The 21,115-nt window shown below is 37.4% G+C and overlaps 1 protein-coding gene and 1 pseudogene across 3 annotated transcripts in view; both read right to left on the bottom strand.

The window, feature by feature from the left end:
* The window catches only part of BRDT (bromodomain testis associated), a 53,001-nt gene that overhangs the window by 31,023 nt on the left and 863 nt on the right, over window positions 1-21,115 (bottom strand). The window contains exons 2-11 of one of the 3 annotated variants that reach the window (XM_037744133.1): window positions 20,262-20,399; window positions 17,639-17,753; window positions 10,664-10,836; window positions 9,676-10,023; window positions 8,765-8,893; window positions 7,944-8,132; window positions 7,145-7,317; window positions 6,782-7,071; window positions 6,579-6,692; window positions 6,205-6,342 (exon numbers count right to left, since the gene is read on the bottom strand). In XM_037744133.1, coding sequence (XP_037600061.1) covers window positions 6,205-6,342; window positions 6,579-6,692; window positions 6,782-7,071; window positions 7,145-7,317; window positions 7,944-8,132; window positions 8,765-8,893; window positions 9,676-10,023; window positions 10,664-10,836; window positions 17,639-17,753; window positions 20,262-20,399 — 1,807 coding nt within the window. Of the gene's footprint in view, window positions 1-6,204; window positions 6,343-6,578; window positions 6,693-6,781; window positions 7,072-7,144; window positions 7,318-7,943; window positions 8,133-8,764; window positions 8,894-9,675; window positions 10,024-10,663; window positions 10,839-17,628; window positions 17,754-20,261; window positions 20,400-21,115 lie in introns of all 3 variants that reach the window. The other 2 variants (XM_037744131.1, XM_037744132.1) reach the window with 2 other exon arrangements.
* On the bottom strand, window positions 13,646-14,605 carry LOC108314989 (annotated as a pseudogene).

Raw genomic sequence — 21,115 nt, 5'->3', positions numbered from 1 at the left:
AAAAAAAAAAAAAAAAAGAAACAAATATTATTTAAAGAACTTATAAATTTCATTCTCTGAACATTACATTAAATCCAATAAAAAGCAAAAAGTCCAAAGGATGAAGTCACAAATTTAAGACTTTAAGTCTTAAACAGCTAAAGAAAAACAGTGAATTGATGTCGTGACCATTTAGTTTCTTTGTGTTTAACTGTGTAAAAACTGAAATTAAGTACACCAAAGAAATTCTATTTCACACTAATCAAGTATCTGAGCTTATATTTAGACAGTTCCTGGCATTATTTCCTATAAGGTTTTAATTAAAAGCAGTCCTATTGATGTGCTGTTCTTTTTTTTTTTTTTCCTCAGTATCATTGTTAGTCACAGGATTAAAGCTATTAGTTATATTACTCCTTGCATATTACTCAAGGTAATCCCAAGGTTGTTGAGCATTAGAAAACCTTCAATAGCTTATGTGTGCATACTAGCACAGCATAGCCAAAATAGGATACATGCATTAGAATTGACTTCATTTTCAAGGCTTAGCTACATCTTTCATGTGACATTTAATGATTTTAGTTATGAAAAATTATTTTAAAATATTTTATATTTATTATGATGTTTAATTAATGTTCTTGACTTATCTGCATATGATGACACCAGTCAAAAAGACAAATGATAAAAGTTGGCCGGGCACGGTGGCTCACACTTGTAATCTCAGAACTTTGGGGGGCCAAGGCGGGTGGATCATGAGGTCACAAATTCGAGACCAGCCAGACCAACATGGTGAAACCTCGTCTCTACTAAAATACAAAAATTAGCTGGGAGTGGTGGTATGCACCTGTAATCCTAGTTACTCAGAAGGCTGAGGCAGGAGAATTACCTGAACCCGGGAGGCGGAGGTTGCAGTGAGCTGAGATCTCACAACTGCACTCCAGCCTGGGCGACAGAGCAAGACTCCATCTCAAAAAAAAAAAAAAAGATAAATGATAAAACCAAATCTCATTAAAGTTTGCAATGATGTGCTGCTTCTAGTCCATAAAGCCCTCATTTTCATTTTGCAAGGATTTGGGATTTCATTAAAACTGTCTTGAAACTGATTTAGTATCTTGTTTAAAATGAGAATTAAGTGAATTTCCTAGATTTTTAAATAAAACTTTCCTTGGAAATCAATGCTCCACCATGTGATCAATCCCACCTAACAAAGCAGAATTAAGGAGGTGAGGGTGATCTGGCTGTGACCCCGTCACCCCACTGATCAAAGGGTTGATTCAGCTGATCTGGATGGCTAGGAAGGTGTCCCCTTCCTCCCTCATCACTCCATGTATGTCCCTCCCAAAGCTGTGCACTTGGTTGAAGAGGAGCTTCTCTGATAGAGGACTGTTCATCAGTCAAGGGTATATGAGTAGCTGTGCTCCCCTGCTAGAACCTCCAAACAAGCTCTCAAAGCAGAACTAAGTCTATATTTTTAAAAGTGCTTAAACTGAAGTGTGGGGATGATGAAAGATAACCATTTAAGTAATGTGGAATAATAAATAGCTTCAACACTACTTACAACACTCAAAGATTTTTCAGATATTAAACCTTGAAACATTTGCCACACCTAAACAGAATAATGATATGGTAGTAAACTCATAATACAGTATAAGAAGTCAATATTTAAAAAATTCAGAAAAATTAAAGCCCTATCTCTGGCACAAAAATTATAAAAGACTGACTTATTAAGAAAATTGCCTATAGCCAAACTGCTATAAAAAAAATGCAGGAAGACAGATACTAAATGAAAACTACATTAAGAAAGTATTACTAAAGACCAGGCGTGGTCACTCATGCCTGTAATCCCAGCACTGGGAGGCTGAGGTGGTTGGATCACCTGAGGTCAGGAGTTTGAGGCCAGCCTAGCTAACATGGTGAAACTCTAAATCTACCAAAAATACAAAAAATTAGCTGGTTGTGGTGGCACACGCCTGTAATCCCCACTACTTGGGAGGCTGAGGCACGAGAATTGGTTGAACCTGGGAGGCAGAGGTTACAGTAAGTCAAGGTTGCACCACTGCACGTCAGCCTGGGTGACAGAGTGAGACTTCATCTCAAAAAAAGAAAAAGAAAAAGAGAAAAGAAGATTATTAAAGGTCAGTATCTTTCTATTAAAAAATAATTTTTCATGAAGCTCTCAGAAAAGTTTCCTCTATTAAAATTTTGAAGAAATACAATTATATTCATATGTCTTTAATAAATAATCAAAAGCCAATTATTAATCAAAACTTTTTTTTTTTTTTTTGAGTCTAACTCTGTCACCCATGCTGGAAGGCAATGGCATGATCTTGGCTCACTGCAACCTCCGCCATCTTGGTTCAAGCAATTCTCCTGTCTCAGCCTCCCGAGTAGCTGGGACTACAAGTGTGCTCCACAACACCTGGCTAATTTTTTAGTAGGATTTCACCATGTTGGCCAGGCTGCTCTTGAACTCCTGACCTCAAGTGATCCGCCCACCTCAGCCTCATAAAGAGCAGAGATTACAGAAATGAGCCACCTCGTTCAGCCAAATAAATAACCAAATCCTATTATCTTCAATAAATAATCAAAAGCCTACTAATCAGAACTCTGGAATCCTGATATCCAACTGCAAGCTTCAGTTCTGGCCAAATCATAATTAATTTTAAAGCAATAGAAATTTATAGGCTGGGCATGATTGCTCACACCTGTAATCCCAGCACTTTGGGAGGCTGAGGTGGGCGGATCATTTGAGCTCAGGAGTTCAAGACCAACCTGGGAAACATGTCAAAACTCTGTATGTTTTTGTTGAAAAAAGTACCAAAATTAGCCCAGTGTGATGGCACACACCTGCAGGCCCAGCTACTTGGCAGGCTGAGGTGGGAGGATAGCTTTAGCCCAGGAGGCAAAGGATGCAGTGAGCCGAGATTGTGCCACTGCACTGTAGTCTGGGCGACAGAGCCACACCCTGTCTCAAAAAAAAAAATCATATTTATATTTTCTTTTTTGGTTTTTTTGGGTTTTTGGGTTTTTTTTTGAGACTGAGTTTCGCTCTTGTTGCCCAGGCTGGAGTGCAATGGCACAATCTCAGCTCACTGCAACCTCTGCCTCCAGGATTCAAGTGATTCTCCTGCGTCAGCCTCGTGAGTAGCTGGGATTACAGACATGTGCCAACCATGCCCCGCTAATTTTGTATTTTCAGTAGAGACTGGGTTTCTCCATGTTGGTCAGCCTCGTATTAAACTCTGGACCTTAGGTGATCCACCCACCTTGACCTCCCAAAGTGCTGGGATTACAGGTGTAAGCCACCGTGCCCAGCCATTTTCCGTTGATTTTTACTGATGTAGCAGATAAAGTTTTTGCTTATGTGCCTAATTTTCATAAATTAGATTTTCTTAGTAAACAGCCCCATTTTGCCCATGCTTGAAACTTTGACATAGAATTTGTCATCCATTCCTTGAGAACGTTATTGGTATAAGAATAGTAGGTGCTTTAATTATTTTTATAGCAGATACTGCTATTGATACAATTTGTCTTGCTTATTTTTTCATAATTTTCAGGGTTTTTTATTATTTTCATTGTTGCTGTTCCCAGGGAAGTAAAAAATGTTCTTAGTTTACACACTAGAAATTAAAAGCCTTTAAATATTTTAATGGCTGCAACTGAAATTAATATTTAGAACATTAGAACATGTGGAGAAAGGCAAAAAAAATTAGAACAACATTTAGTATTAAGCAAAGATATAATTTTTTCCCATTTGTTTTGCATTTGCAATTAACAACATATATAAAGTGTTTTCCAATAAAGTACATAGTTTGTTCATAAAACAATTAAAATTTCAAAAATAAATAACAACTCATGCTATCAGATTAGAAGACAAATTGACCTTGTGTCATGAATTGTTCACTATCCATAATGTAGTTTCAAATATAAAAACTTGCCACTTTAGGCTGGGCGCAGTGGCTCACGTCTGTAATTCTAGCAGTTTGGGAGGTCAAGGAGGGAGAATCAGTTGAGGTCAGGAGTTCAAGACCAGCCTGGCCAACATGGGGAAATCCAATCTCTATTAAATACACAAAAATTAGCATGGTGGCACATACTTGTAATCCCAGTTACTCAGGAGGCTGCAGTGGGAGGATCACTTGAACCAGGGAGGTGGAGGGTGCTGTAAGCCTCGATCACATCACTGCAATCCAGCCTGGGCTACAGGGCTACAGAGAGAGAATCTGTCCCAAAAAAAAAAAAAACCCCAAAACAAAAAAACTTGCCACTTTGATTTTAGCATTATATACTTTTAAATTCCTTTTAATTGAAACAGGTGACATTCAAGAAAAATGTCAGTCATAAAATAAAAATTCAACACAGCAATTTAAAATTTGGATTCTGAGGCTTATTCTGATAGAATGTTAGGAAAATAGAGAATATATATTGCACCATTTTAAGAACACAAGTTCCTGATAAACATTCTTTCCTCCAAGCGACATATAATAATATTGTATCAGAAACTGATAATTCATATTAAGATTAAGGTATTTTATTGAAAACTCTGTATTATATAGTACTTTTCCTCTAATACCTGAGGTATTTATTGATTATAATTAGATAATTCAAACTAACAGGTACAACAAGAGCTTTATCCTACAAATAAAAGACAAAGTGCTCTAACTTATTAGACCACAAATGCTTTATTAGATGAAATTGCAAATGCTAATTACAATTTAAAATACTAAATGCAACTTAAGTTTTCCAGTATTGTTCTATGCTTAAAAGTCAAATATAGAAATACTGTATAATTAGAGCCCTACATTTAAAAATGTTCCAATATGACAAATCCAAAAAAAGTAAAAATTCTATTTATCCTCCCAAAATGTTTACCACTATATACTTTGAAATGTAAAAACAAAACACAGCAATCAGCATGATATAAATGCAAACTAAACAGAAATAAGAGTGAAATAGAATGTACTGCAAGTCAGCAGACCCCACTAAGCACACTGAAAAAAGAGAGCTGGTTTTAATAATGCTAAGAATTCCTAATGTCACAATATTCTGTGAGATGTTTCTTAAAAAAAGAGAATTGAATTTCACAAGAAATACCTCATTTAAAATAAGCAAATTTAGGGACAAAGGTGTCCTGTATTTTGAATTTGCCTTTTGGTCAATAAAGATGGAACACCACTGCCAAGTCAGTATTCTTGGGGTAGTGATTATTGATCAATTGTGTAATCATTAATAGAAAAGGACAAAGAAAGCATAAATGACCTAAGTGTGATAGAACTGCTAAGCTACAAAATAATACGACACTTGAGCATAGCTAAGAATCTGAATTTAAAGTACATTTTTCTATAGATGGAAGAAAATATTCTACAGTGAAGAAACCAAAGAAGTAGAAAAAAATATCTGATTTACAGCTTCTGGGATGACTGATTTCTTTTTTTCTTTTTTTAATTCAATCAAAAAGTGGATAATTTTTTTTTTTTTTTTTTGAGACAAAGCCTCGCTCTGTCGTCCAAGCTGGAGTGCGGTGGTGTGATCTTGGCTCACTGCAACCTCCGCCTCCCGGGTTCAAGCAATTCTCTGGCCTCAACCTCGTGAGTAGCTGGGACTACAGGTGTGTACCACCAAGCCTGGCTAATTTTTGTATTTTTAGTAGAGACAGGGTTTCACTATGTTGGTCAGGCTGGTCTCAAACTTCTGATCTCGTGATCCACCTGCCTCGGCCTCCCAAAGTGCCGGGATTACAGGCGTGAGCCACCGCACCCGGCCACGATGACTGGTTTCTTAACTTAAAAATGATTACTCAATTCAGAACATAGTATCACAACAGGGCAAACCTTGCAACATTAGAGTGATCTGGTAGATCATGGAGAATAAAGTGAAAGGTGCTCTCAAATAATCTTTCATTTCATAAAACAAGTAAAGATCATTATTATCTTATATATTTTGATATTAAGATTTGAAATTATTTATTAAGAGACTATCCCTCCTTGGGTAAACTTCTTTTCAACATTACAAACCTACATGTCATATACATATAATATGAAGTTTCATTTTACATAGTACCTCTTTTAGGGAAAATATTAAGATTGTCAACATGCAATTAAATAATGAGTATGACATACAAACCATGGATTCTGGGTAAGTGACAAATATTTGTTCAAAATATAAATCAATATTACAGGAAAAAAAAATGCTCCCACTAGCAGAGGTACACTTAAGGAGACAGCTAACCTGATTGAGAATGACTGCTGTCTGAAGAGCTTGAATCACTGCTGCAACTTTCAGACTCTGATGAGCTGCTGCCACTGCTGCTGGTCTCACTCAGTCGGGAACCACTTTCAACAGCTTTGGGTGGTTGTGTCTTCTCAGCTACAAAACAGAGAAACATTAAAATGCCAATAGAACTGAACAGTTGCAGGAACATTTAAAAACTGCCACCTAGGCTGGGCATGGCCGCTCTGGCCTGTATTCCCAGCACTTTGGGAGGCCAAGGTGGGAGGACCACATGAGGCCAGGAGTTCAAGACCAGCCTGGGCAACATCATAAGACCCTGTATCTACAAAAATAAAAAAATAAAAATAATAAATATAAAAGCTGCCACCTACATTTTGTTTGACGTTTTCTAGAATTTAACTGATTATTGACATCCAGGAACCGCTTTTCTAACTCCTGTTTTTTCTGTGAGTAAAGTTCTTCTTTGGACATCTTTGCTTTCTTAGCTGTGTGATTTAGGAGGGAAGAAAGTAAGTATAACCAAAAATTAACACAAATGCCAGACTGATTTATATTAATATACAGAAATACATACCAGGAGGTTTTAATGGTCTTTTTCTTAGACATGCTGAAACATATTTTTCTAATTCTCTTAGTGTTGATGCTTTCAGTGTTTCAAAGTCTATCTCTATCTCATCCGGATTGGAATTTCTCAGAGAAGGCTCTCTTGATTGTATTATATGAACTACTCGCCCAAGTTTATCTCCAGGGAGTTTGTTTATATCCAAACTTAACTGCCTTTTCTCATCATAGTTCATAGGTTTAGCATTATCTTCATCTTCAGGTTTTAGACCAAAGAACTGTTGTTTCCTTTTCTTTGGCTGACTGTAACAAAAACTAATTTTAGTCAAACTTATCGTTATTATCTTAATAAGCTATGTTAATAAGAGATACTTACTTTCTCTTGGACTTTTCCTTTAGTTTCATTTGCTTATATGTTTTTCTTGGATTTTCATTGCTGTTATTAACCTTTTCTTTTTTCTTTTCCTTTTTAGACTTTTCTTTTGTTTTCGTTAGCTTATGTGAAGGTGCTTGGGACAAAACCTGGAGCTGTTGATGTACAGCTTTAAGCTGATAAAAGAAAAAAATCTGTAAATCTTCATGGCTCTAAATAATTAAAGAAACTAGAAAAAAATTAAGTCACTCCAAAGTCAAGAGTGTCTTTTGTGAAATTCATTTCTTATTGCATTTCCTTCAAGTTTTTATTTAACTTCACAAAAGCATTCAATTTTTAAAGGGCATGTATTAAATTACAAAAACTATCTTGTGCTCAACCCATAAACTTAAATATTCATCTACAAACAGATCGAGAACAATTAACATTTCCAGGTGGTCTTAAGTTATTTGTTTTTTTGAGCCAGGGTCTTGCTCTGCCACCAGGTGGGAGTACAGTGGTGTGATACCAGCTCACAGCAGCCTTGACCTCCTGGGGTCAAAAGATCCTCCTGCCTCATTTAAAAAAAATTTTTTTGTAGAGATGTGGTCTCACTATGTTGTTAAGATAACATGATTTTTAAAATAACAGATTTTTACAATAAATATTTGGTTAGGAAAGAGTATTAAACATTACAAATTTGTCAAGAAATAAAGCCAGAGTTATGAAGTGATCTAACTACAACAGCTTCAAATCTATAGAAAAAAATTTAATAGATTAGCAGCTTATAGAAAGAATATCAAAATTTCTGTCAATCAACTACCTGCTCCTGAAGCTTTGCAAGACGCTGAACTCGTTCATCTTTAGAATCATCAGAAGAGTTCCCTTTAGAGAAGCCTTCATTAGTGTTTTCTCTACCAATTGTTTCTGTGATATCTGTTTTGATGCAACATGAAGGCATACTCTCAACAGGTTCATCTGGGATCGTCGCAAAATGTGTTTCAAAAACATCCTATAATGAAAAATTAATTTGTTATGGTTTTTTGCATTTTTAGTTTAATCCAGCAATCATAGCTTTTAATAAAAAGTACATCTCAGTGTTATATTTTGACCAGAATTCTTTTTTCCTTTGAGATATATCAGAAGAAATGTATTAAGACTCATGCTTCTCTGCCTGCCAAACTTAACAACTTTTCCCCAATTTTTTTTTGGGCAAGATAAACCTCTCAAGTAATACTGGAGATCTTCTTTCAAAGGCCCTATAGTTGGTTTATCATTCTGTTACCTCCAAATGGTTCACCCATTAAGAGTGTCTCGTCAGTGGGACATGGGCTCTGGTCAACCCTATACATCATACATCCCGTCTTCACTAATATTTCCCCAGTTTCCCTTGTATGCAGGGCAGCTTCATTAAAAGCTTTGCTACTAAAGGGTGCAAGAACTCAAACAACAACAACCCTCTCAGTTTTAAAAGTATAATTCATGAACTGTTTTGCACTATAGGTTGGTGCAAAAGTAACTGGTTTTTGCCATTTAATACTTAGAGGTGTGGGTGTTATTCTTTATCTCTTAAGTTATGGTTCTAAAAAATGTTTAAACTATGTTCAGAGGAAAAACACTTTCAGAGCACAAGTAACAACTCACCTGAAGCATTCTTGCCATTGTCACAACTTCGTGATCTGGAGGATTGTACTTGTAGCAATTCATGAACATTAATCTAACATCCGCTGCAAATTCGTAGGCATCCTTATATTCTTGGTTATCCATTTTCTCCTAAATTAAAGAAAAACTACAAGATTCACAAATAGTTCAATTTAATATTTATTTGAGCACCTATACTGTTTATATTACAAAATAATTTAAATATGGTGGGAAAACAGTTACCCACCATCCAGATTTCACAAATGTTAAACTTTTCTTACATTCGTTTTATATTTTTTAGACTTTGGAAAAAATCCAGTGAATTTTGGCAAGTAGAGATAAGGAAGGAGGACATTCCAAGTAAAGAGAACAATTGGAACAAAATCACAAAAGCAGAAAAGCAGAGCGTTTTCATATAATCTTTTTTTTTGAGACAGTTTCCCTCTGTTGCCAGCCTGGAGTGCAGTGGCATAATCTCGACTCACTGCAACCTCTCTGCCTCCCGGGTTCAAGTGATTCTTGTAACTCAGCCTCTGGAGTAGCTGGGACCATAGGTGTGCACCACCATGCCCAGGTGTGTTTTTTTGTTTTGTTTTGTTGTAGAGATGGGGTTTCACCATGGCTAGGCTGGTCTTGAACTCCTGGCCTGAAGTGATCCACCCGCATTTGCCTCCCAAAGTGCTAGGATTATAGGTGTGAGCCACTGTACCTGGCTAAAACCATGGACATGTTCAAGTGGAAGAAAATAAAATGATATATTTTTAAATTTTCCCATGACTCACTGCAGGTAGTATGACTCTGGTGATTTTAATTTTCTTGATATTTTTAAATATTTTTTTTTAAGATTTCTTTGCATTGATGAATTACTTTTATAATCAAGAAAAAGAAGTTCTTCCAATTAAGGCAACATTTACCTTAATAGTTCCAAGATCCATTGGATTTTTGATAATGTCATAGTAGTTATGGAGTCCCAAAGCATTAACATCAACAGGATTATAAAAGGGCCATGCATATGAAAAATGTTTCTTTGCAAGCATTTCTTTAAGAATCTCACTGCAGTGCCTTAATTGTTCAGTTACTTTAACGCTCTTCACATTATATTGTTGCTGAGAATCTAGCAAAACATTCTTCAGTGTATTTTCTTTTATCGGTGGCATTCTCAGTGATTTTTCTGTGAATGTTGGAGAAGAGTCACTACTTCCTTTAACTACTGACGTTGTAGGAGTTGTTGTATCTGCTTTCCTCTTCACGCCTGAACACACCTTTTCTTTTGTAACCTAAAACAGAAAAATTTAACCACAAAATATATATTTAAGGTGATATTCTGAGCAATAGTTCCTTACCAGTTAAAAGAAAAAAAGGGAACGATTATCAGCACCAAGTCTTTATATAATTTACACATATTGGTGTCAATCCATGTATTAAATATTGCTAAAGGTTAACTTCCTTTTGTAGGCAAACTAAACAGTTCTAATATTTTCTTCCCACATACCAAAGGATGTCTTGTGCAAACCTTAAGATGAATGAAAAGTAAAAAATCAAAGTCATGGTTATTAAAAAAAAAAAAAGTTTCTGAATACCTGAGATTAGCAAGAACATACGACTTTTAAAATAAAAATATGTAGGTGAACAACTTTTGATATCAATACTATCAAGATACCCAAACAGCAAATAGTCTACCTAAGAAATATCTAAAATTTTGGCTAGCCTCTTAGGTCTCTATTCATAAAATGTACAGAGAGGTGGAAACAGTATGACTTCAGATTGCTAGATGCTAAATGAATTTTTTTTTTAAAAAAAAAAGATTGCTAGATGCTGAAGACTAATTTTCCTATTAACTGAAAAAAAAAAAAAAAAATCCGAAGTTAAAAAGCAACGATTTTAAAACCCCAAAAAACTTACTTGAGCTACGGTTTGTGAACTAGAGTTGAGTGAAGCTCCTTGTGCCATGTTCAAGGGAGAAATAGATGTCTTAGTAAATACAGAAGGAATTGCTTGCTGCTTAAATATTTTTTCTGTTGCATTGGGTGATGACTTTTCTTTAGCAAAAGAAACAGCTATATTCTGTTTAGTGCCTGGAAAAAGTAAGCCACAGTTAAATACATGAATGAGTAACGTATAAAACACCACTTTGTTAGCATTCTATTTCACTTCATTTAGTTCAGCTTTCAGCAACATGAACATAGGATACTTATTTCATTTTGAAATCTACACACAAAGGATTAGACAGGTTAGACCAATTTAGATATAATAATGGAGACTTCAAAATTTGTTATTGTTAGTGGTAGGTTTATCAGTTTTATTCAAAAAAGTGCCTGGCTTAAACCAAGACTAATAATAGAGCTGTGTGGTTAGCTTCAGTGAGCTATGAACATGAGCAAACATCTCAGATACTCTAGAGACCAACCATACAGTACTATGTGAGGTCTTCAGAATGCTCTGCACAAATATTCAAGGATTTCATAACTGTTACATATAGTCCACCACAGAATAAAAGATGTGAATATGATTCTCTTATCAATACATTCTTCAGAAAATTCTGCCAAAGGAACAACTGTCACATTCTTCTGACCTGTCTGTTGTCACAGAATATTATGACTTAAGACATTGGATCATATCACTCTGAAATCTGTTATTTCAGAAGTTCAACCTTCCATCAAGGCGACTCCATTCTTCTAATTGTTCACGACAAAAACCTTGAAGTTATCTTTGACTCCACTGTCTCTCAAAGTCCATATCCAACCCACCAGCAAACCTTGTTAGCTCTACCTTCCTATCTAGACTCCAAACACTTCTCACAAGCAGCATTCACTCTGGCCCAAGGCATCATCAGTGCACAACTCAATTACTGCAATAAAATCCAGGCAGGTCTTCCTTCTGCTTTGGTATTCTATAGTCTATCCTCAAAACAGTTACCAAAGTGATCTTCTAAAACTCAAATCAGTGACCTCCAATGGCTTGTAATCTCGCTAAGTAAAAACCAAAGTGCTCACAGGATATGCACGACGTGCTTGTCCTCTTCCGCATACTTCTTCCCTCTTTCCAACCTCATTTCTTATCACTTCCCTCTATCCTTACCCCACTCTAGCCTACTGGCCTTGCTCAAATTTGGTAAGCAGAAGCAGACTATTTGTTTTGCCTAAAAGAAGATATATTTATACCTCATTCCCAAATTTCCTTCAGGTGTTCACTCAAATGTCACCTTCTCAACCACCCTATATAAAATAACATTTTCACTCTACCCTATCCCCACTCACCAACTGTCTAGCTCTTATTCGCTTTATTTTTTTCATGCCATTATCACATTTGATATACAATATATAGTCATTTCTGGCTCTTCAAGTCTTGCCAAACAAACTCAGGAACTAAGTAAATTTGAATTTATTTCAAGATAGGGGTGGTATTCCTCAATATCTGAGTCATCATTACTCACTAAAACTTAGGAATCAAATACATTCAGATAATCTTGCATCCTTTGATATTCCAACTGTTGCTCTTTGAACTCATAGTGAGGAGTACTTAGAATTACTTAATTTTGTCTCTATCCCTGACAAGAATAAAAAAATCTGTGAGCATAAGAAAACTCTGTTTTGGTCACCCCTAAATCTCTTGTGCTAATGCAGTATTTGGTATATGAAAAAACACAGTAAATATTTACTGCATGCCTATTGTGTTGGGCAGCATTTTAGGTGCTAGGGCACAAAAATGAACAAGACAAACATAGTCTCTGCTCTTGTGAAGCTTACTGTCTAGTGTAACAGACAAAAAATAAGTAATCAAACTGAGTACAAGTGATGCTAAGTGTTAGGAAGGAAATAAAGGTCAATGACTAAATTAAGGTGGAGAACTATTATGGAGAGGGTAACCAAGGAAGGTCTCCCTCTCTAAAGCTGACAACTAAGATGTCACTATAAAGGTAAGAAGTAGCCAGCCAGGTCAAGAGAACTATAGAATGGGAAGTAAGCCCACATGACTAGTGTACATATGAAGAAATAAAGGCATTTTTTAAAGTAATTTTTTTTTTTTTTTAGTGAATGAGAGGTTCTTATGTTGCCCATCCTGGACTCAAATGCATAGCGCCTTGCCCAAGTGCCAGGACAACTGGCCTGAGCCACCACAGCTCCCAGAAATAAAGGCATTTTAAGAAAGACATATTTTCCCAAGGCAAATACTGACAAAAGTCAAATAAGAATAGAAAAAATACAACTTAAATTTTGCAGCATGAAGAACTACAAGTGACCTTGACTGACAAAAGGTTTTTGGTGGTGAATTAAAGCTAGAACCTGTACTAAGGGGAGTATATGAGTACACAGGAAGAAAGCAAAAAACAAAAAACAACAAAAAGGAACAACAGCTGGAAGAATACAGATAAAGGAGTATTTTAAAGAAGAGATACTACAGCAAGTTTATAGGGTAATAAGACCAATCCCATAGAGGAGGAGAGATTAATGATGCAAGAAAAAAGGAGGATAACCTAAGGAATAAAATGGTTCAGAAGGCGAGATCCATTCGCAAATAAAGGCATGATGGAGGAGGAAAGGATCTGTTATAGGCCTTTGCTCTAGCTGATTCCTCTGCCTGGAATGTTCTTCTTTCAAATCTTCACTTCTCAACAAGGCCTCCACTGAATCTGTCATGTTTGTCTCTCTCTTCCAACTAGAATATGAATTCCAAGATGGCAAAGTTTTTGTTTTATTCACTGATACATCTCAAGAGCACCAGTGTTGTGGTATGTAATCAGCACTTGAGTATTTGCACAATCATATTATCAATTTAATACTGAGTTTTCTTTGCCATAAACTAGCAACATGTAAGTAATCACATTTATTTATTTATTTATTTTACAAAGTAGTTAGCATTTAATGAACCTCCCACCATGTGGCTTCAAGCCACCAAGACACAGGCCCACCACCTCCCACCAACACCCTTAATCTTCTCCTCAGCTCTTCTGCTGAAGAATTTAGCCTTCACAATGACAGGCTGTTTTGGGAGCTTTCCCTTTCCCAGAATTTTGTAGTAGCCCGATCGCACCACATCAATGATGGGAGCAGCCCCAGTCTTGTTTTTAGCAGGATTCACCTGTGTCTGCCCATTGACCAAAGTCCACAATTTCTCAAGGTTGACAGTTGGACGGGAGCTCTGGTTCCTCTTTTTCTTTTTTTTTTTTTTTTTTGACAAAGTCTGGCTTTTGTCACCCAGGCTAGAGTGCAATGATGCAATCTCGGCTTGATGTAACCCCTACCTCCTGGGTTCCAGCAATTCTCCTGCCTCAGCCTCCCAAGTAGCTGGGAACACAGGTGCACCCCACCATGCCCAGCTAATTTTTTTTTTTTTTTTTTTTTTTTTTTTTTTGCCCACCTACGGTCAGAGATGTTGGACGTCAATTTTTTGTATTTTTAAGAGAGACGAGGTTTCTCGCTGCAATCTCCAACTCCTGGGTTCTAGTGATTCTCATTCCTCAGCCTCCTGAGTAGCTGGGATTACAGGTGCCTGCCACCACGCCCAGCTAATTTGTATTTTTAGTAGAAGCGAGTTTCACCATGTTGGCCAGGCTGGTCTCCAGCTCCTGACCTCAGGTGATCCACCCGCTTTGGCCTCCCAAAGTGCTGGGATCACAGGCGTGAGCCACTGTGAGCCACTGTGCCTGGTGCTCTGGTTCCTCTTTAAGTGGTAATGCCTCATTCCAACTTTCCTAAAGTAACCTGGGTGGTATTTGTCGAAGTTGATCCTGTGGTGATGCATACTACCAGCATTACCGCAGCCTCCGGGGTGCTACCGGGGCTTGCTGATTCAGCCATGGCCATGGTCCCAAAGTTTCTGGGTCTTCCTCAGTCTGGATGGCATGTTGGTGGTCCAGACGAAAGAGGGTAACCACATTATTTTAAACTAGCTATCATCATATGACAATTTCCCTACCACTGTGACTAACAAAGACATGACTCTGGTAGTGGAATGCTTCTGTCAAAAGTTTTTAAAACTTACACATTCACTCCTAAGCCAAATCCTACCTATCCTTTGAGGTCAAATTTAAGTTATATCCCCTCTAAAGCCTTTCCCAACTTGTCCAGCATGACATGGTTTGTCCTCTCCAAATCTCATGTTGAAATGTGACCTCCAATGTTGGTGGTGGGGTGTGGTGTAGGAGGTGTTTGGGTAATGAGGGTGGAGTCCTCATGAATCTCTTGGTGCTGTCCTCGAAGTAATGAGTGAGTTCTCTTGAGTTCACATAAGATCTGGTTGCTTAAAAGGGCACCTCCTCCCTACCCCACCTCGCCATGTGATTCGACAGCTCCCCCTTTGCCTTTGACCATGATTGAAAGTTTCCTGGGGCCTAACCAGAAGCTGAGCAGGTGGTGGTGTCATACTTATATAGCCTGCAAAACCTTAAGCCAAAAAAACCTCTTTTTGTAAATTACCCAGCCTGACTTTTTTTTTTTTGGAGACAAGGGTCTCACACAGTCACCCCGACTAGATTGCAGTGATGTGATTATGGCTCACTGTACTTTCAACCTCCTGGGCTCAAGCAATCCTCCCACCTCAGGCTCTTGAGGAGCTGGGACTACAGGTGCATGTCATGACGCCTGGCAAATTTTTAAATTGTTCTGTAGAGATAGGATCCTCCTCTGCTGCTCAGGTTGGTCTTGAATTCCTGGGCTCATGTAATTCTCCCATTTTGGCTTCCCAATGTGCTGGCATTACAGGCATGAGCCACCATGCCCAGCCAGCTATTTCTTTACAGCAATGCAAAATGGACTAGCACATATCACATATCAGTTTCTCACTCTTGGCCATGCATGGTGGCTCATGCCTGTAATTCTAGCACTTTGGGAGGCCAAGGCATGAGGATCATTTGAAGTCAGTAATTCAAGGCCAGCCTGGGCAACAGAGACCCCATCTCTATAAGAAACAAAAGAATTAGCTGGGTGTGGTGGCACATGTCTTTAATACTGGCTACTTGGGAGGCTAACGTAGGAGGACTGTTTAAGCCCAGGAGTTTGAGGCTGCAGTGAACTGTGATCATGCCACTGCGCTCCAGCCAGGGTGACAGAAAGACTCTGTCTTGAAACAAAATTTCTCATTCTTTTGAAACAGCATACATTACTCGTAATTTCATCTGACATGTATCATAATGCATTGTCACAATTTTTTTCCATAATGCATTGTCTTATAATTTTTTTCAAGCTTTATTTCTAAAAACTTAAATGTAGACCAGGCTCAGTGGCTCATGCCTGTAATCACAGCACTTTGGGAGGCCAAGGCAGGTGAATCACCTGAAGTCATGAGTTCAAGACCAGCCTGGCCAACATGGTGAAACCCCATCTCTAAAAAAAAAAAAAAAAAATTAGCCAGGGGTGGTGGCACGTGCCTGTAATCCCAGTTAGTCAGGGGGCTTGAGGTAGAAGAATCACTTAAATGTGGGAGGCGGAGGTTGCAGTGGCCGAGATAGTGCCACTGCATTCCAGCCTGGGCAACAAGAGTAAAACTCCGCCTCAGAAAACCAACCAACCAACCAAGAAAACCTTAAATTTAGCTCGAGGGTTAGGGTGGTTATATTTCTTTGGAGCTCCGCAAAATGTGCCTTATATGTGACAATTATCTAAATACGTATTGATAGAAAAGCAAAGTCAATGAACTTCTAAGGGAAATATGCTCTTAGCATTTACCTAATAAGCATCTGAAACAAGTAGCTACAACTTAAATATCAAGAAACACTTGAAAGTTGTAGTTACTTCTTTTAGATGCTCAAGTAACTAAGAACATGTTTCCCTCGAATAAAAGATCAATAAAAAGATTAATTTTTACCTTCTAGCAACATTAAATGGAAAAAATAATTTTTATCTCGCTAAGGATAATAATTTAAGTCAGCAACAATTAGTACATTGGTTTTACAATTTAAATACCATGCTGATCTATGTGTTATCTACCTCACAAGGGCTTATTTAAATCTTCCTGTAGAAGCCCAGGTCTCACACTGTCAGACATTAGATCAACCTTTCTAAAATAAGAATAAGGACTTAAATAATCAGTGAGTATCTCATAAAGCACTATTAAGTCATGACCCACGCTAAAGATCTATTAACAATAAAGAAGTATATATTACTATCAGTAAAAACCTAAAAAATAAATAAATAAACCTCTGACATGAACCTATTATAGGTCTCCTATATCTGAGGCACTTAATTATATACTTTATAAACATTTACAATCACGAAAAATAATTATTTTCCTTAAATGAGGAAACTAACATGGAATGACTAAGTACTGAAAGATTATACTGTTTAAGTGATCCAAAGATAAACCAACATTTACTACATTCTTAGTTAACCTCTACAATAAATCTACTTGAATACTTAAGATTTTTCAAACATCATATTTAAATGATATGATTATTAGTTATAAAGATGAATTCCTCTAAAGCTTTTTGTGACTGCGAAAAAAAAAAAAAAAGACAATCTTCCAAACCAATGGTAAATTTCATTCTAAGCTATGGAATTTTTTTTTTTTTTTTAAATACAGAGAGCACTAGCAATTTGGGCATTCTTACCAGTATAGCACAGATACAAAATTCACTGAAAACAGTAGTAATGGCTATGATTTTCTGGGTCCCTACTATGTGAATGGCATTATGCTACAGGAAAGCTGGCTCCAGGGTCATAATCAATGCAGTCCTCCCTATTCTTGAATGATACCATCCTTGTGATCAAGGTTTAGCACATTGTTTAAATGGACACTTTTTATCAACAGAATAGGAGGTAGGACCTCTTGGACGTGTTTCCTTTGGGGAATTTACACACACACACACACACACACACACACACACACACACACACGGTGCAGGGGGAGAGAGAGCCATAAAGTGTTTATCTCCTGCCTTACCTTTCTTGATTCTTTCCTTAACACCCACAACTTGCTCTTCTTGTGGCATCTGAGATAATTTCTGCATAAACAACTCCTCTAGAGCTTGTCCCATAAGAACAACGTCATCTCCAGGCTATAAAATATATTAAATATACAATAAGGATACACAGTATGGTCACTGTACCAAATGTCTTAAATTCAGGCCACTTTATTGAAGGCAGTAACATAGTACTCCTAGACAGTATTCATCTAGTGAGGCTGCTCACATTTTATTTTCTTATTCTCTATGGTTGAAAGCAGCTCACATTTAAAATTCTACCATTCTACTCCTTCAACTTCCAAAAAGTTACTCATGACTGTACCAAGTATCTCACAGCTTGAAGTAATTGTTTAATTAACTAATTAATAAAATCACACTGCAACAGTGACTCAATTTTTAAATATTTTTTATAAGCCAACTCTACCAACATATTCAATTTTTTTTTTTTTTTGAGACAGAGTCTCGCTCTGTCACTAGGCTGGAGTGCAGTGGCATGATCTTAGCTTACTGCAACTTCTGCCTCCTGGGTTCAAGCAATTCTTGTGCCTTAGCCTCCCTAGTAGCTGGAATTATAGGCACATGCCACCACACCCAGCTAATTTTTGTATTTTTAGTAGAAACAGGGTTTCACCATGTTGGTCAGGATAGTCTCAATCTCCTGACTTTGTGATCCGCCCACCTTGGCCTCCCAAAGTGCTGGGATTACAGGCGTAAGCCACCATACCCGGCCCAATTTTTAAATCTTAACTATTTGCTTACAAGTCTTCCTCTTGCTTTAATTTACAACTGAGGAAAAACTAAGTAATTTACAAAGCAACAGCCTAAAAAAACATTTATTTCTAAGTTATGTAGCTCAGGAAAATTACTAAACTTCATTTAAAAATACTGCATCTCAAAAGACCCTTTGGAATTATAGTTAAATTAAAATGAAGTTGCCAATGGTACTGGTTTTTTAAAAATTCACATCGGAGCTGGATGCAGTGGTGTGTGCCTATTATCCCAGCTACTTGCAAGGCTGAGGTGGAAGTATCACTTGAGCCCAGGCAAGTCCAGCCTGGGCAACACAGCGAGTCCCTGTCTCAGAAAAAAAATCATTTGCATTGGCTAATAGTTTTAAATCTTTTATACATATAAGGTGGCATTGGTAGTTATCTTGGGAGCCAAATCCTTTCAGTGTCATTCACTAGTGATTCTGAATAAACAAAATGCCAAATACTTAAAATTCTCATATTTAAATGAGATATAACCTGTAAAATATTTAGATACCCTTGAACAGCTAGAAAAGGACACAATACTGTAGAAAATGGGAATATTAGATGAAAGAAAACCAAATACACAAATTCAATTTTATGGATGACAGTCAATATGAAGATTAAGTTCAAAATGTCTACATACATCATATAGGCAAACTCATTAACACAAATCCAAGTACTACAGAACAAAGAACTATCTGATCTTTAAATAAACTTGTTGTGAACTTTATAAGTACGCAATTTGTTTGCCTTTTTAGATTATGGCCAGGGATCCAAACTGTGAAAATTTAATCAAGATTAGTGAATACTAAGGCTTTTCCTTTATCTCATAACTAAAATGAGAGGAATGCAATAGAAAACATTCCGAATTACTTTATTCACAGAAACCAGCTCTCATTGGTATTTTTAAAAACATAACAAGCCATTACAGCTATTTGGGCAAAAAAGAAATATTTTAGCAAATAGATTAAACAGTTGGTATGTGAAAATTATAAAATCCAGTGAAAAAGTATTATTCTTAAAAATATGTAACATGTCAATCAGACCAGAGGATGAAAAAAAAAATATGTAAAAGATCGGCACAGTGGCTCACGCCTGTAATCCCAGCACTTTGGGAGGCCGAGGCGGGTGGATCACGAGGTCAAGAGATGGAGACCATCCTGGCCAACATGGTGAAACCCCGTCTCTACTAAAAGTACAAAAAATTAGCCAGGCATGGTGGTGCATGCCTGTACTCCCAGCTACTCGGGAGGCTGAGGCAGAATTGCTTGAAACCAAAAACGGAAGTTGCAGTGAGCCGGGATGGCGACACTGCACTCCAGCCTGGCGATAGAGTGAGACTCTGTCTAAAAATATATATATATGTATGTAAAAGATCTTGGCTGGGCACAGTGGCTCACACTTATAATCCCAGCACTTTGGGAGGCCGAGTTGAGTGGATTACCTGAGGTGGGGAGTTTGAGGCTAGCCTGGCTAACATCGTGAAACGCTGGCTCTACTAAAAAATAAACAAACAAATACAAAAAATACCCAGGCAACGTGGCAGGTGCCTTTAATCACAGCTACACAGGAGGCTGAGGCAGGAGAATCACTTAAACCTCATAGGAGGAGGTTGCAGTGAGCCAGGATTGCGCCACTGCACTCCAGCCTGGGTGACAAAGCCAGACTACATCTAAAAAAAATACACATACACACACAGACACACACATATATAAAAGATCTCAAAGATTTGAAATGTGGGTGGGGGGGGGTTGAAAAAAAAAGAAATGTGAAACGATCACCTGATTTTATACATCTCTCTCCTATATGTAATGGCAATATTAGCAAGTATAACATAAAGCTTACATACCTTGTTATATAAATAACAATTTGAGAACATTGTATTGAAGTCTTCTATACATTCTGAAGCCTTCACATAATATTTATTCTCCAAGCGCTTCTTAATTGTATTTAAATCCATTGGGTTTTTTATAATGGTATAATAATCCTATAGTTTTGAACAAATTCTAAATGTTAGTAAGAATGAATACTGTACAACTATTAGTACACAAAGAAACTTAATACATTATACACCTATAACTACAGAGAGCAACTGATTATCTTTAAAAAACCATATTTTGGCTGGGTGCAGTGGCTCACTCCTGTAGTCCCAGCACTTTGGAAGGCTGAGGCAGGGGAATCACTTGAGGCCAAGAGTTCAAGATCAGCCTGGCCAACATGGCGAAACCCATCTCTACTAAAAACACAGAAAATTAGCCAAGCGTGGCAGCAGATGCCTGTATGCCCAGCTACTTGGTAGGGCGAGGCATGAGAATCGCTTGAACCCACTAAATTCTAGCCTGGGTGATAGAGTGAGACTTTGCCTCCAAAAAAAAGGGCCATATTCTGGAAACTAGAACTTTTAGTAATGAGAAACAAAGCTGATTATGGCATTATTTTTAGAGAAAAAAAGCAAATAAAGGTGAAGACAAAAATTTCAGAATAAAATTATCCTGGAAAATAAAAAGGGCATAAGGAAGCCGGGCGCGGTGGCTCAAGCCTGTAATCCCACCACTTTGGGAGGCCGAGGCGGGTGGATCACGAGGTCAAGAGATCGAGACCGTCCTGGTCAACATGGTGAAACCCCGTCTCTACTAAAAATACAAAAAATTAGCTGGGCATGGTGGTGCGTGCCTGTAATCCCAGCTACTCAGGAGGCTGAGG

Source organism: Cebus imitator, unplaced genomic scaffold (assembly GCF_001604975.1).
Source record: "Cebus imitator isolate Cc_AM_T3 unplaced genomic scaffold, Cebus_imitator-1.0 Scaffold166, whole genome shotgun sequence".
In the NCBI taxonomy this organism is placed as follows: domain Eukaryota; kingdom Metazoa; phylum Chordata; class Mammalia; order Primates; family Cebidae; genus Cebus; species Cebus imitator.
Note: the sequence above shows the minus strand (reverse complement) of the source record. Positions and strands in the feature narration are given on the sequence as shown.